Source organism: Toxorhynchites rutilus, chromosome 2, assembly GCF_029784135.1.
Source record: "Toxorhynchites rutilus septentrionalis strain SRP chromosome 2, ASM2978413v1, whole genome shotgun sequence".
In the NCBI taxonomy this organism is placed as follows: domain Eukaryota; kingdom Metazoa; phylum Arthropoda; class Insecta; order Diptera; family Culicidae; genus Toxorhynchites; species Toxorhynchites rutilus.
Genome location: NC_073745.1, coordinates 299,999,827 through 300,017,329, shown reverse-complemented (window position 1 = coordinate 300,017,329; position 17,503 = coordinate 299,999,827). Strand labels below are relative to the sequence as shown.

The 17,503-nt window shown below is 39.0% G+C and overlaps 2 protein-coding genes across 2 annotated transcripts in view; one reads left to right on the top strand and one right to left on the bottom strand.

Moving 5' to 3' along the window:
• Positions 1 to 17,503, top strand: part of LOC129766907 (serine protease inhibitor dipetalogastin) — a 209,845-nt gene that overhangs the window by 138,403 nt on the left and 53,939 nt on the right. The window lies entirely within an intron of this gene.
• Positions 619 to 2,949, bottom strand: LOC129766906 (mucin-5AC). The gene has a single exon (XM_055767503.1). The coding sequence runs from the start codon at positions 2,930 to 2,932 to the stop codon at positions 1,223 to 1,225; it is 1,710 nt and encodes a 569-aa protein (XP_055623478.1). The 5' UTR covers positions 2,933 to 2,949; the 3' UTR covers positions 619 to 1,222.

Below are 17,503 nucleotides of genomic sequence, written 5' to 3'. Positions count from 1 at the left end.
AAAAATCTAAAAATTATAAGTTCAAAATATACCATTCGCCAATTCGAAAATGTTACCCATAACCATAATCGAATGCCAGTGAAACACAATGTAGGAAGAATGCAAAAGATGTGTGTGGGGTAAAATAAGAGAATAAGAGAAAGGATTCAAAACAGAGGATACTTAGCTTGGGCTGCTGTCCAGTCAGCCCGGTGTCATGCCGGCGATTTTGAAGGGTGATATTTACACTGAAGCACCCACCTCGCACTCGCAAACCAAAACATCTGTTTGCCCGAATTGCGATTACGAAGCTTACACGACATTAAGCATCAACAAGAAACAAAGCGGGCCACGACTCAGGAACCTTCAAAATATCATTATATTACCGCGAAAATAACTAAATATGTTTGTCATTTGGGTGACCACTTTACCTCCAAGCAAAAAAAAAAGATTCGATTTTTCACCTTTTTTTCTAATGATGAAAAGGGTACTATTTTGAATTTTTATAGTAAAAGCCGTTTGCTATCTTGAAGAACAATAAGTTGAACTATAATATTCTTCGAGAAACGGGAATTGAAGCGGTATGTGGGCGCTGGAAATAGGCATATTCCTTAGGGTGACCACTTTGCCCCCACAACGTTAACTTTATTTCATAAAAATGTAACCTGCACTCTTAACGATAGACGTAGTTCTACGTCAAAAAAACATTCGAAAACTTCCACAAGCGGTTCTTCCAATAATTTGACTAAGTAATGCATTTATTTTCACTGTAGAAAAGTGGTTTTTGAGTTATATACATATCAATAAATAATGGAAAGATATAACATTGAATTTAATCAATTTTCATTTGGGTTTTTTTGGAAACTTAAAATTGAAATCTAAATAGTTGTTGAAATGTCCTCACATATTCACGACCAATATTAATTTTATATCCTAAATTCGTAACATAAAATTCAATAGATTCGACTAAATTTCTATATATGCCATAATATATGTATGCCTGACATATCTTAGAACTGAAAAAACAGCCTGAATACATTTTTTACATTAATTATCCAAACTGATTCATGCATGTTGCATTATCACTCGATGTAGTTTTGCAATGCATAATACGTAGTAGGAAGGTTTTGTTCTCCCCAATAAATCAAATCATACTTAGATACTACCCTTTTTCATCCTCATCAGCGGACAAACAAAAACAATTCGTTTTGCTCACAGTATCATATCAGAGAATGCTTCCATCTCAGTCCCGATAGTTCGACCTGAACCTAAGCTTCCGCAACAGCTTCCGGAAGTACTTGAGACCTTCTCGAGTTCCGATCGGTTGCCCATAGCCAACGTATCCATCCCGAGCAAACCGGGTGCGATCTGGCTGTGGCGTTGCCTTTGTGCCGAACTTCCGGGCCGGTATCCTAACAACCACATCCCCGTCGTTCGATCTCGGACTGGTGCTAGACGGCAGCACGTCTTTATGCTTCCGCGCCACTTTACTGCGGTGGGTCGGTGCGTGCGACGTGGACTGATGATAATGGTGCCGGTTCTGCTGACGCTTGGCGAAATCGATTTGGTTCAGCTTGCGATACAGTCGTCTGAACACATCGCGACAACTTCCACAAGGACTCCTGAGCCGGCAAGCCGTTTTCCGGAAGCAGCCACGACAGCGACCGGTGGGTTTCGTTGGCGGGGTGGTGGTGGTGATGGTTGATGTTGTCCCCGTTACTGCAGTGGTCGAAGTATCCCGAGTTGTTGTGATGGTATTCTCCGAGGTAGTGGAAGTTGGTGCTTCCGACGTTGTAGAAGTCGTCATTGCTTCCGACGTGGTAGGAGTCGTTGCTCCAGAAGTAGAAGAAGTTGTCACTTCCGAAGCAGTAGAAGTGGTTGCTACTGAAGTGCTAGAAACAGTTGTTTCCGATGTAGTAGAGGTGGTTCCTTCCAGAGTGGTAGAAGTCGTTGCTCCAGAAGCAGTAGAAGTCGTTCCTTCCGAAGTGGTTGTTGATGTTGTTGATGAAGTTGATGAAGAAGTTGATGTTGATGAAATTGATGAAGAAGTTGTTGTTTCTGGAGAGCTAGATACAGTTGTTTTCGATGTAGTAGAAGTAGTTCCTCCTGAAGAAGTAGAAGTTGTTGATGCCGAAGTAGAAGAAGTCGTTACCTCAGAAGAGATTGACGTTGATGAACTATCAGTTGTGGTCTGGGAAGTGGTTGAGGTTGTTGTAGTCGAAGCGGAAGTTGTCGTTGTTGTTGGTGCAATCGTAGTCGTTGTTCTATGAGGTACTTTTGTGGTTCTGTGTTTAGTTGTCCTCGTTCGGGTTGGTTTGTGAGTATGACGGCTCGTAGTCGTTACCGGTGTAGTTGTGGTTGTAATCGGCGTAACCGTCGTTGGTTTGGAGGATGTCGTGGATGTAACTTCACAAGTTGTAGTCGTTGATGGTTTGGTGGAAGTTGTCGTTCTACCTTCTGTAGTGGTGGGCCGATCAGTAGTTGTAGAGGTCGTAAGTAATGTTGTTGTATGTGATTCGCATGTTATCGTTGTACCCTCCGTAGATAATGTAGTAATTGCAGGTTTCGTAGACGCAGTAGTAGGAACAAGAGTCGTAGACGTAGTAGTAATAACTGGTTTTATGGTGGTAGCCTCTGTGGTCGTGGAACCCTCTCCACTATCGGTGCAAACCTCACAGGAACACTGCGCACAGTTCAACTCATTACACTCGTCCGAATTCACATAAAAATGCTTCAACAGGTCCGGATCCAAACGCGTTTTGAACTCATCACTCCGAGTCAGCCGTATCAATTCGTGCTCCAACTCTTCAAATTCTCCACTCAGACCCTCCTCGTGGCTGAGGGCGTAAAAATGCTTACGATAGTGTCGGAAGCTGAGTACAGTTCTGGCGATTGCCACAGTCATCACTAACGAAACTACCCACGCACAGCCCCCACCGCCCTTCCTACGCATTCTATCCGATACACGAATCACTCTTCCTACGCATTCTATCCGATACACGAATCACTCACCAATAAACAAAGTCTCAGCCAAAGACGGATATTTTTATGCACCTCCAGCGTGGATGTAATCCGCTCGGTAAGAGGTGCCCTCTCTGTAAACAGTCAACGTCCGGAATGAATCAAGTTCAACCGTTCGCTGCGGGCGCACCGTGAATTTCGACTCATGTTTTTGTTTATGTTTTCAAATGCTAGATAAAACAATCCGTGCCGTAAATAACCATCGCTTCCATCTTTGGCTCTGTCATATGACCGACTAAATTTGGTCGCTTCTCAGAGTGTGAGTTATGTTATGAAACTGCAACATGTTTTTCCATTGCACGTTGAGACAATCGGAATGTTTCGTAACGAAAGAAAATAAAAACAGTGGAAAAAAATGTAATGTTGTCAAATCCGGTCACATTCAGCCATACTGGATGAAAAACCAATAACTTGATAAATTACGACAATGTGAAATATGAAAACATAGCATATAATTACTATTGGTGATTTAGATCTCATTATTCAATCTTATACCAAAATCTTTGTAATCTAACCAGAAATGTTCGAGCTATAAGCTTTTAACATTTTTCGTTAGTTGATACATGTTCAGATCATAGATTCTCTTTTTACACCTTCCTGTTAAACGTAATCCTCCGGTAAAAATCCATTACTTCGAACCATTTCATTGCGACCGTTAAATGGCAAGTGCATATTCGCACGCACGAATTGAACAATAAACTAAGCTATGGATAATTAACCTGACTCAACTCCACTGACAATAATCTATGGATAATCTTTATTATAGAAGTGATGTATTAATCGTAACCGTTTCGCCGTATAATTCCCGCCATTCGTTGTCACTTATTTACAGTCAGTTTTTACGACCGTAGAATAATAGTTGTTTATTGTCGATTTTTAATGTTTATTTACCTTTTCTTTCATCTCTTTTTTTTTTTGCAGGTTTGTAACGCATGAATACCAAGTGAGACGCGTCGCAATCGTGATGTCAGATGCTGATGTTCGGCAACTTCGGTAATCTCTACTGAGCGGTTGTTAAATCCAAGTCAGACAAGTGGCGAAAATCAACACGTCAAGACAATGCCGGTCTATCTGCGGTTAATCTGTCAGGGTTTGATATTGCGCGCAAACATGAAATTCCCTAGTGCGGTTGATAAAAAAAAGCGCGCGATAAAAAACGTGATTGTGATAAGTTTAGGCCGGTAGCGGAGACTGCGAGGCACGTGATTTAATTTTCATCGTTTTGGGGCTTGCGGTGACTTGCAAGCTTTTGTTTTACGACGCCGACCAAAGATAATCTATATTGTATAGATTTTTATTATGCAATTCGGATGGCACAGTTTATGTTTGCTCTAGAAAAACCTCTAGCGATGGAAGTTTCTCATCAGGAAAAAATGTTTGACAACGCGATTCTCGTAAACCATGATATTCCCTGTTACTTCACCATTTTTAACGTAGGACTACGTTCAACCGGAAGGTATAAGGTGTAAAATTAAGATCAAAAAAATTAACATAAACAGAATTACGAAAAATTCGAACGCTATAAGCGTTTTGAACCATTTATTATTAGATCACAGAGATCTTTACATCAATCAATTGGAAATATTTCTATACGTCTATCACATTAAATAAATTAGTTTTTTGATAAACAAAGGTTAACATTGATTAACATTTTCTAAACGAAAACAATACAAAACACAAAAAGTAAAATAAGACCGATTGCACGATTTTGGTTTTAATCTTCCAACTGTTTGTGTTATTATTTAATTTATCATAATTGATTTCTTGGAAATTATTATTAGGTGTACCGGTTTCTTCGGTTTTACAACAGATGGCGTAACTTGATTATTATTCCAGTGAATCAAATTCCCAGATATTCGTTGGAAAGCTACTGTCATTGCGCGTCTTTTCCTGTACAGGTCGGACTCTATTCTCCCGAGTATTGTTGTTTTTTTTTCACTCCGGATAATCGAATCCTCCGAATAATGACCCATTTCATGAGGTTACGCACCAGAGAATCAAATTTCAAATCTAGTTTTAGGAGAAAATTGAAAACGTTATTTGAATAAGCTCTAGTTATATCATAATTTTTTTGTAACAAATTTAATTTTTATGCACCAACCTTTTTTTTTCCCAAAATATATATTTTATTAAGGCACATGTGGCGTTAGCCTGACGGGGCCGGAAGTCCAATATTTTGACAATTTTTGTCTTACAACTATGTTAGTAATATGTAACCGATTACTCGCGGTTGGCTCGAGGTTAGTACATATTACAAGTGTTCTCATAATTGATATGTTGCAGTCTTCGATGCTCTGTACGTGTGCCCGACACGGGATACTTCCTATTGGGATGCAGCTGACCATTAATCAGCAACGCCCCCCTAGTCTGTACCCCATATCTAGCGTGGTGCGTCTTCTCGACTCGAGGAATCCAGGATAGAATGGTCACTAGCCGGCACAATCATCAGCTCGTGTAGAGTTGTCATGAGCGGTACAACCTTTGGCTCTTGTTGAATGATCAGTGGACTGGATATGGTAATATTTGTTGCATTTTTAGCAAAGATAATATGTTGGTTTGCCTCAGCTTCTGCACTGGCAGCGACGTACTTTAAAATCGAGATGCCTTATAATAAAGTGTCCTCCGCTAATACGGGGAATATTAGGGTGCCAATGAATGTATGAGAAGAAATCGATTGCCCAAAAATTATACAAAATTGAATGAAATTTAAGTTAATAAATTAAGCTATCTTTTGGTGCAAAAACATAACCATATGGTTGCTTTCCAATGACATGAAAAATTATCAAAGCTGTTGTTCGATTTTTCGAACGCTTGGCACAAAATGGGTTAATCAGAAGACTGTTTTGAAGATTCCAATACATACTGTACAAGGTTCAAGGTTCGATGTCGAAGAGCAGATTTTCTTCGTTTTCGTCAAAGCAAAGGGCCACTTATTCTCCGCAAATGTGGTTCCGCTAAATATTTGTCTAGCTCAACTACTGCAGCAGCTTCTGGATCACACGCTTCATCTATTTTTAATAATAAATAATAATAAGGTATGTAAAAAAATTCAAGTTAAACGGTTTTGTTGGAGGTTGCCAACAGAATCACGAATCGGGATGTTCCGAAATATTAATTCCGCAATACAGCGATGAGCACAAAAAATCCAATCAAATCAAATCAAAATCAAAGCATTACAATATTAATAGTTTTTTCAAACATTTGGATATCCCAGTCGTAAAAAACATTTTACCTAAGTAAAAGTAGGTAATTAGTAGACAATTTTGCCATTTCAGTATAGTTGATTTATTTTTAAGAAAAACAAAAAAGGCTTTTGTTCCTAAATGAGTACTTTTAGAGTATGATATGAAAAAAAACCACTTGCGTAAATTTGTTTTACCGTGTTGTTTACCTAGTTGTTTACATCTGACGCGAACATAGTTTTCGTAGCTGTTCAGTCAATTTTTTGTGCGTAGTGAAGTGTTTTTGATGCTGAGGAAGTGTCCCGGAAATTGGTGAAGGGTAAATCTCAACACACGTCCAAAATTTGAGTGTGCGTGACTTCCAGCGTAAGGAGTTTCAACAGAACATTGCTGCGAAGACTGGGGTAAGCCGTGGTGCGGTCCAGCTGGTCATTCGGTGGTCTGATGCAAGAACAGACACGCTAATCATCCGGGATGTAAAGGAAAACCCACGGAACCAACCAAAACAAAAGATCAAGAGCCTTCCACTCACGGACAAATATCGGAAAGATGTATAGAATTACTATAAACTATTACTATAGAGAGATAATCGGGGTTCTACCGTACAGTAAAATTTAAAAAATATATTTTCATTGGTTCATGCGAAGAAAAGAAGTAATAAAAATTATTCACATCAAATTTCGAATAAATCGATTCAGTAGAACTTAAGATATCGTGTACGCCAGCTTAAAAAAGCAATTTCAAGAAAAAAACGCGTTTGAAGTTTTGTGTCAAGGCTATACCAGTTTAGATATCGCATCACTAAAATGCCTATAAGTAATCGGATTTCTGAAAAGTCCTTTCTAGGGTATATTCTTGAACGGGCGATTAGAGAAAGGTTGGATCTGGACTTTTCTAATCGCACCATTCGACGATGTTTGGTGGAATGGAACCTGAAGAGCCAACCAACAACAAACAAAATGACCTCAGTTTGGGAATGACCATTTCAGTAAGCCGCTGGAATTCTGGAAACGCTTTATTTGGTCAGAGACGTCCAAGTTCAAACTGCTCAACAAGAAAAAGTAACTCCGAATGTGGCGGAAGAGCGACGAGGGCATTCAGGACCGGCATCTACAACCGACTATGAAGCATGGCGATGGGAGCATCATGGTTTGGAGCTGTTTCTCGTGGACTGGGGTGGGAAATATTTCGCAGGTCAACGGTATGATGACGGTTACATCGACATTTTGTGCGAGATCCACGAATAATCCATGCTGAAATGGAACTAAACTTTCCAGCAAGATAAGAACCTTCGGGCACACTGTGAAGAAAACAGCAACATTCTTCCGATCGGCCCGTATCAAACCAATGATGAGGCCTCTCCAAAGCACCGACTTGAATCCTATTGAGAATTCATAGGCGATTTTAGATAACAAGGTGGACAAAACTGACGATACAAACAAGAAAAACTATTTTGCTGCGTTGAAGAAGGCCTGGGACGAGCTTGACCTCATAACCACCGGAACCTCGTGGAGAGTTTGCCAAAGCGTTGTCACTTGGTTATCGAGACCAAAGACAGTAATATTTGACTCTGTGACTATTTGTTACTAAACCGTTATGGCATACTCAAATACAGTAGAACCCCGATTATCCGCGAAACAGTCGAGCTATGCCTACGCGTATAATGCAATACAAGACTAAAAATGAGGTACAAACACGAAAATTATATATTTTAGCATGAAAACTATGTTTTATCAATAAAGAAATTATTTGACTATCAATCTGTAAGGTCGTGTACACCACTGATCAGATAATGTGGAAGCCATGACCAAAACAAAAATGCTAGACTCTACCACTCATTAAAAAATTTCGGGAAGGTTTATAGATTTACTAGGGAAAACACTTTCGCGGATAACCCGCACCGCGGATTAACCATTCGCTGATAATCGAGGTTCTACTGTATACGCATGTTCTTATGCCGGAAAAAAAATCCTCTGATGAAAAATTCCGTCGACCTGGTCGAACATTGAATTCGATTTTTTGACGCGTTTAGGACTCATCCACAAAATAATATTTCATTCAATCGTATTCAAAACAAAATATCACAATGACTATAGTTTAGTTCATCATCGTATTTGAAAAGTAGATCTACGAAAGACATAGAGCTTTTTATTATTAAACGGTTTGATTAAGCTTGCCCTGTTTGTATGTTTGTAACATGTCTGTAGCGCTGTCCCATATAAATAGAAATTTGACTCCCTTCCTGTTAACCGATTGATCTGAAATTTGGAACACACCTTTATCTCTGCAGTCACTCTAAAACTGCGTATTTCATAATCTTGAAAATCCAAGATGGCGGCCTCATCAACATGGGTTTTTCCAAAACCCCATCAATATGGGTATCAAATGAATGAGCTTGACTAGTAGACCACAGTTGTTTATAAAAATTGCAAATCCAAAATGCCTGCCACTACAAAATGACGTCATATATATATTTTTTTTCAAACCTCCACCAATATTGGTATCAAATGAAAGGGTCTGACTAGTAGAACAAAGTTATTTATGCAAAATGTAAATCCAAGATGGCAGCCGCTACAAAATGGCGGATCACATGTTTTCTCAGAACCCCATCAATATGGGTATCAAATTAAAGGGCTTGATTAGTAGATCACATTTATTTATAAAAAAATGCAAATCCAAAATGGCTGCCACCACAATATAGCGATATATATATATAACTTACGTTTTTAAATTAAAGGAGAGCGTTTTTAAAAAAGAACTACACTTGTTCACTGTAAGATTAAGACTAACTTTATTATCGCTTCCAGTTTACATGACTTATGATTTATGCCTACTCAATGAGCCGAAGGGAATTTGATACCTACATTCTCGAGTTGCGTACCGTTGCCTGTTATGCTGATTCGTGTTGTGGTGTCTACGTTGAATATGTTATTTCAGTGAAGATGGGACGTTTGGCCAAAAGTGATGATGCCGCTGTTTAGGTTGTTCGAGCTGGTGCATGGCTGGTGTTGCCGTTTGGAATTGACGGTAACTGCTCCCTCATGAAGTTCGAACCGTCCCGGTTCGATTTTAGCGGATGTTGGTTTCTCTGAATTTTCCTTCTTCTCTGGTAATGTTCTGCGGGGTTCTGGGAATGGATGCTGGCCAATTTTAAATACGTTACTAGTGCGTTTGTTGATTTTCGTTATGGCTATTACTATTCCAGAAATTATAATTATCGAAAATATTCCGATATTTGTTGAGATATGGATTGCAAATGATTCTTCTATTGAATCCATTCGTTCACGGTTGCGGATGTTTAATTCTTGTAGTTTTTCTATAGTTATATTCTCCTCGAGAGCGCCTTTTTCTATTTGTAGACCATCTAGCGATATTGCCAGTGGTGTTTGTTTGTTGTGTCTTTCTCGATTGTCAAACTTTGTGCCATTGATGATTACTGCACAGTTTGAGAAGTATATTAGAAAACTACCTGATAGTGTTCTGTTTGTCAGTTTGCAATCCGTTTGTATGAATACTTTTTGAACGTCCTTCAGCACGATATGGAAATCAGTTAGCCGCTTGACGCCTGAATTGGCATCGTGATCCACGAAGCTGCACTTTCCGGAAAATCCTCGTAGGATTTTGGAATAACATGCGTCGTTGGAAACGTCTATCAGATTGTTCTGATCGCACATGGTATTTTGTCCCACAGGTTGGCATCGCCCGTTGAGAAGATAAGTTGATTGGCTTCCTACTATTGCTGTCCTTGATGGTAGTTTTAGAGATGTTCCGTTGATTGGTAATGGTTCCAGCAGCAACTCGTTAAATGTTTCCGTTTTAACAAATGGCACTGAGATAACAAAATATAATTTGCTGTTCTTAAAGACTATTTTTATACTTATAAATTCATAAGCCTGTTCTGAATTAAGCAATGTAATGTTCTGTTTTTCTAACTGATGTACTATGACTTTTAATTCCTCCGGTTCTAGGAAGTTCCTCGAAATCACATTTACGCGAGCTAATTGAATGGTTTCGAATACGGTGTCTAGGTGGTTTCGTATTTGGTCTAGGTGAAATGAAACTCTGATTACTTTGCTGAGGGCCGTGAAATTTTGGTTTACATTGTTGGGATCTAATATAGCTTGTCTATTTGAAATAATTTGTTTTACCAACTTACTTTGTTGGTCATTAATGGATTGGATTATTTTATTTATTCTATTTTGTAGTTTTTCATTGATTGTTGCTTGTAAATTGTTTTCATTAATTAACTGTCGATTTCCTGCCTTGAGATGTTCAATCTCCGTGTTAATTCTGTCTAAATCTTCTTGGTCTAGGTTTCCTGTAATTAATTTTATTGTAGACCCTAAAAAATTGAAGGCTCCTCTTCTGTGTCTCTCCTTAGGGGAAAGGATTCTGTATAAGTTTGTAATTTCATGCATTTTACTACGCAACATTCTTGTGATTTCTCTGATGTTAGGAAAGGTTTCTAATCCGGTGATTATGGTGTTGAGTTGGTTAAGTATAGGTTGGTATAGGTCGAGGTCTACTTCGTGATAAACGTGAATATGTCCGTTTTTGATGAATGTTGATTCCATTCGTATGGTCAATAGTCCGGGGTTTGTTGAAATGTCTTGAATTTGAATGATTTGTCCAAAATAAAGTTGCATTTGCAGAACAAGAAGGATCAACAGACAAAGTGCCATCTGAAAGAAAAAATATTATTAGTTATTATTTATTCTTTTTATATTATTTTTGTGTAATCTACGATTCGAGTCGTCAATAAAGCTTTTCAATCTGTCTTCGACAACTTGAACCGTTGAATATCGTTTTCTCGTTTTATTCCGAATTCCCTGCACTTTATGTAACACTTGCTGATCTGGGACCAATTTTGGTTCGTCTTCCAGATGCCGGTTGTGTTGTTTATGTGTGTTCCTTTGTGTTTTGGTCAGTGTTAATACGACTTCGTCATATAATTTATCTCTTTTTGCCAATATTTCTTCGGCGTCCAGAGGTCTTTCATCTTGGTCCTTGATACCTAAAAAGATTTCTCGGGGTTTCATGTTAGTTGCAGAATGTATGGTTTCATTATATAAAGTGCAAGAAATTCTGTATAATTCTTTGTTGGATAGTGATTCATACTTATGCCTATTACAACGATAAATCTCGGCGAGTGTACTGTGGAATCTTTCCACTATTCCGTTGGTCTCGCTATGATTTGTCGGTGTAAAATATATTTGTATGCCTAGGTCATCGAGGAGTCCTCGAACCTCAATAGATCTCATGGATGGCTCGTTATCGCATACAATAAGTTGAGGTTTCCCATGAGTGCTAAAGAACTTCAGAAGGGCTCTTCTTATATCTTGTATTGTTCTGGACTTGATACTTACTAAAACTCCGAACCTAGAGAATTTATCTACAATGGATAAGAACATATCCGGTTGAGATATGAATATGTCCACATGGATAATCTCTAGTGGCCGTTTTGGGATGGGGGTCTGTCCTAGTTTGATTTTGTAAGGTGCTCTATCATATTTGGCTTTATTGCATTGATCGCATAATCTTATGTACGTTCTGATTTTTCTTTTCATGCTAGGGAAATAGTATGTTCGAGAGATTTGCTGAAGATTTTCCTGAATACCTCTGTGGGCGAAATCGTGTTGTCCTCGTATGATTTCGTTCTGGCGTTCTTCGGTAGTGACGTCTTCTAAGGTGATTTGGGATATTCTCATTCTAAAAGTTTTATTTCGGCTAAAATAGTTTTTGTAGACTATTTGAAGAGAAGGTATGACGGTCTCTGGACAATTGATGCAATTTAATTTTTTTGGATTTGTGTAATCACGTAGTATTCTTAGAAGGGTCGGAACTCCGAAATGTAATTTTGTTATCGTTTTTCTGAACACGCGTGGAAAAATCTCTTCGACTTCTTCACTGTCTGTCTGTCCAATTTTTAAAACTATTTGATTTGAAAATGCATTCAGTGGTTTTAGTGTCATAGGTATGAATTCCGAGTCATCCGTGTCTGCCGTCGTCGGTATCGTTTTCGTCTTCGTTATTATCTGTGTCTTCGTTGAGATTGATCTCTAGGGGAATCCGAGATAGGGAGTCGGCAACAGTGTTTTGTTTGCCTGGTCGGTATTTAATGTCATAGTCGTATTCTTCAAGATCTAATCTCCAGCGGATCAATTTACTGTTGGGGGTTTTCAAATTTAAACCGTAAGTCAAGGGCTGGTGGTCAGTGTATAGTGTGAATTTGCGGCCAAATAAATATGGTCGAAAGTATTTACAGCCCCACCAAATGGCTAGTAATTCCTTTTCGATCGTTGAGAGATTTTCTTCGGATTTGGTTAGAGTTCTCGAGGCGAACGCTACTGGTTTGTCTCGACCTATTATGCCTTGGGATAATACGGCTCCAATCGCGTGGTTAGAGGCGTCTGTGGTTAAGATGAAGTCTCGTGTAAAGTCGGGGTATTGCAGTATGTCGCTACTTGTTAATATATTTTTACATTTGTGAAAAGCTTCAATAAATTCCTCTGAATGATGGACTTCCTCACCTTTCCTCAAACAGTTTGTTAGGGGCTTTGCGATTTTCGCAAAGTCTCTAATGAACTTCCTATAATATCCTAACACGCCGAGGAACCCACGGAGTTGTTTCTCATTCTTAGGTAAAGGCCACTCTTTTATTGTTTGTATTTTATTGGGATTAGGCTTAACGCCCTCTGGAGTCACAATATGACCCAGGAAAGCAACTTCTTTTTTCAAGAATTCGCTTTTGTCCAACTGAAGTTTCATGTTAAATCTTTTAAGTCTATCGAAAATTTTACAAAGGCTTTCAATGTGTTCTTGAAGACTGGTGGAGAAAATTATAATGTCATCCATATACACAAGGCATATGGTGCCAATATAATCTCTAAGGACATTATCCATCACGCGTTGAAACGTGGATGGAGCATTCCGAAGACCAAATGACATCCTAAGGAATTCATAGTGCCCATGCTCCACGCTGAAGGCGGTTTTTGGTATGTCCCGATCTTGAATTTCAATTTGGTGAAACCCACTAGCTAAGTCCAATGTAGAGAAATAGTGACAACGTCCCAGTTTGTCCAATATTTCATTTATATTGGGTATAGGGTACTTGTCTTCGATAGTCTTTTGGTTCAATTTTCTATAGTCTATCACTAGACGCCATTTTCGCTTCCCTGATGCGTCCTCTTTCTTGGGGACAATCCACACCGGGGAAGACCAAGGGCTGCTCGAGTGACGAATAATACCCTGATCGAGCATTTTGCTTATTTGCTGTTGCACTTCAGCTTTATGGCAATAAGGGTATCTATAGGATTTCGAGTGTACCGGTATTTCATCTTTGGTGTTAATTTCGTGTTTAATAGCACTTGTGAAGGTCAAGTTTAGTCCTTCTTGATGAAATATATCGCTGTATTTCTTTATTATTTTGAACAGATTTTGGCGTTCTTCTGAGTTTAGGTGGTCTGAGCGGATTTGTTTCAGCAGTTCTTGAGGGTTATTATTCATTGAATCAGGAGGTGAGACTTCGTCAAAATTGTTTAATTCGGAAAAAATAGGTCTGTTTGAATTAACTTTCACCGGACAATGGCTAGTATTTCTAATCATGACAGTAGCTTTATTATCGGTTGATCGATAGAGTCCTGGAAGGATATTCACGTCGTTTGTTAAGGAGTAAAGTTCTGGAATATAGAAGTCACCGTTCTGTATGTCTATTGGAAGTTTTATAGGAACCTCTTCATTTGCATTCAAGTTGATGTCGTAGGAATTAGGATATTTCCTACTCATCTGGATGGTATAGTCTGGAAATTTAAGTGTGTTAGAAGAAGTGATTATGTCGGCTTCAAGTTCAGTCAATGTTTGATAGCCAATAAGTCCGTCAAAGTAGGGATGAAATTTGAACAAAAAGAATGTGATGGGAGGTTTTCCATCGAAGGGAGAAAATTCAACGGATTCGCTAATGGAATGGGTGCCGTTGATATTTCTGACGAAAGAATGATTTAGTTTGGAAATTTTTAGATTTGCAATTTTCGCAGGATTGATGTAATTTTTGTTAGCGCCACTGTCTATCAAAAATTTCATCTCTCCTATTTTCGTGTTTAATTTTACATATGGGATAAAATTTGTTATCTCTCGTTTGAACTGTCTGAATCCGGTTGAAAATTTAAATCATCTACATTTCCTTCTGTGTTCTCAGATGTCTCATTGGTTTCGATGTTTCCTCCGAAAATGTTTGGATCATTTTCTGAATAGATGTTGTTATGGGGGTCATAGTCTGGGTAATTTCCCTCAACCTTCGCTAAGGCATAATTGTCATTTTCAGCATGTCCATAATCGGGCAAATATGTTTCTTCACAATGTTCGAAATGATAGTTGGGACTTGGGTGAAAAGGATTTAAATTCTGGCGTGGTTTAAAATGGTTATTATTGTTTCTATTCATGTAATTTACGTTCCTACTTCGGATCGAGTGATCCACCTCCATAGGGACTGGTTTGGGAAAATTATTTTGATGGTTTTGTCCAAACTGATTGCGGGGAAAATTAGGATTTGGTTGCTGGGTGAAATTATTTCTGAAAATTGGGGGTCTCTGAATTGGGTTTGGAGAGAAATTAGGTTGCCAATTGATTGGTTTGGGGTTCGGTGGAAAACGGGGTACGTTCACAGGACCATTGTATGGTGCTGAAAATTTAAAAGGATTCACTGGCCGGGTAGGTATGTTTGGAGGAATAGGAGCTCTTGGATGATTAAATGGTTTCGGTGGTAGCATTGGTTTATATGATTTTACATAATTATAGTTTTGTTCCTCCATACAAAGTCGGAGAGCGTCTTTCATTGTAGTGGGGCATTGGGCTCTAATGATTGGTCCTAGCGGCTCTCTTAAGCCAGCGAGGAAAACTTTTAGCCCTATGTCCTGGAAAAATTCTTTCTTTGCTTGTTTCACGGCTGCATTTTGTTCTGTTATGCTCAGATTATTTGTGAGCAGTGAAACGATGTGCGATACCTTGGAGTAAAATTCTTCCACGTTTCCGATTTGGTTCAATTTGAAGAGGTCTCTGGTGAGGGAGACCTCGTCACGCCTGTCGCTGTAATGTGTGATTAGGGTTTGTTTTATCTCGGCCCACGTTAGGTTGGTGCCGTATAGTTCGAGTACGTTGTCAGCGTCCCCAATTACTTTTGTGCGGATCGCTTGAATCCACACTCTATAGACGTTAGTATTCTGTGCCTCATTCAGCAGAGGGATTATATTATCAATCCCCTTTAAAAATGAGTTTAATTTTAACGGGTTTCCGTCGAAACACGGAAGATCCCGAATAATTTGGGGCGTCTGTAACGATTTTAGTATCGATTCCGTTCTTTGCTCCGGCACTTGAATCACCTGCACGGGGTTCGCTTGCCTGTTGGCAGCCAGTTGGGCGGCAAGTGATTGAGCATTTCGCTCACCTTGCGCTGCTTGGATTTGTAATTGAGCGATCTGCTCATCCTTCTCGGCCAGACGGCTGGCCAGTTGTTCCAAACTCGCTTGGAGAAGTTCGAGCTGGTTCTCTGCCATGTCTCGGCCTCGATTGAAATTCCTAAATCGCTTAATATTGGAAATTAAAATTTCCTTGTTTAAAAAAGTATTTTACTTGGTACCGGTTATAAAAATTCACCTTTTTATTCGTTATTAAATCACTAAATATTAAATCACTACACCTAGTCTCTAGGAAATTAAAATATCTTTTTATAAAGTTTTTCACTTGGTACCGGTTATAAAAAAAATCACCTTTTTATTCGTTATTAAATCACTAAATATTAAATCACTATACCTAGTCTCTTTTTGCTTACCTTAATTTTTGCGATATTCCTTCGCTGGTTCTGATCGCTTGGTTTTGTTAGCTGTCCTTGGGGTGCCACTACAATCGATAAGCCGTCGATTCGGTCACACATGCGAACTTCTAACTAAAACCGCAATCCGCACGACTGCGCCACTTACGTTTTTAAATTAAAGGAGAGCGTTTTTAAAAAAGAACTACACTTGTTCACTGTAAGATTAAGACTAACTTTATTATCGCTTCCAGTTTACATGACTTATGATTTATGCCTACTCAATGAGCCGAAGGGAATTTGATACCTACATTCTCGAGTTGCGTACCGTTGCCTGTTATGCTGATTCGTGTTGTGGTGTCTACGTTGAATATGTTATTTCAGTGAAGATGGGACGTTTGGCCAAAAGTGATGATGCCGCTGTTTAGGTTGTTCGAGCTGGTGCATGGCTGGTGTTGCCGTTTGGAATTGACGGTAACTTATATATATATATATATATATATATATATATATATATATATATATATATATATATATATATATATATATATTTATATATAAGTTATTTGTTCATAGGCGTTCGGAGCCTTTTTAAAAAACTAAACTACTATTTAGACCGACTGTCACACGCGACGATCACCACGACACTAACTTTATTTTTTCCAACAAACAATTCAACACTTAGACTCTACTTAATTCTACACCTATCTAGCTGTGGGAACTGCTGATGGACAACATTCCGCGCCGGTCGAGTGTATCATTCCGTCCTGTGTGTTGCGGCGCATGTTGGAGGTGTCGGGTTGCGTGGGTTAAATGTGCAAGTCGTCAAGTGGTGACGACTGCACGTCAGCTGACTCTATAACTGCTCCCTCCTTAAAGTCCGAAACGTCCCGGTTCGATGGGAATCCTTGTGGCTCTTCGAGTTTGGGGTCTGCGGCACAGGTGTTTACTGATGACGACGGCAATATCCGATTCTCAATTTTAAGGGTGTTTCTTCGTTTGGTGATAAAAATCATGGTTATTATTCCAATAAATAGACAAATTGTTGATAGGCTGACAGATGTGTACATTCGCATCTTCTGCTCCTATAAGGACATCTAAATGGTGTCTATTGACAAAGTTAAGCGGATCAATTTTCTTCAGTTCTTCGGCCTGTGTTTCCAGAATTCTTAAGCCATCAAGGGGTATTACAATGGCCGGTTCAGAACGTAGCAATTCTATGTTCGAGTATCTGGTTTTATTAATGGTCACTGAACAGTTATGGATTTCCAACAGGAACATCCCGGATATATTACGATTGGTAATGCCACAATCAGTGTCAATACGGGTCATATTTGGTTCTTTCACCACTATGTGATTAGTTGTAATTTGTTTTATGGTTGATTTTTCGTCATATTGCGTAAACAGACATTCACCTGATAATCCTCGCAGTAGCTTTGAGTAACATAGATCTTCGGTATAGTCGATTAGGTTTTCATTCTTACATATCGTTGATTTTCCGACACGAGCGCAACTTGTA

Bases quoted from the DNA above. Each gene is read 5' to 3' on its own strand.
- LOC129766906 (XM_055767503.1), bottom strand. From the start codon at position 2,932: ATGCGTAGGAAGGGCGGTGGGGGCTGTGCGTGGGTAGTTTCGTTAGTG.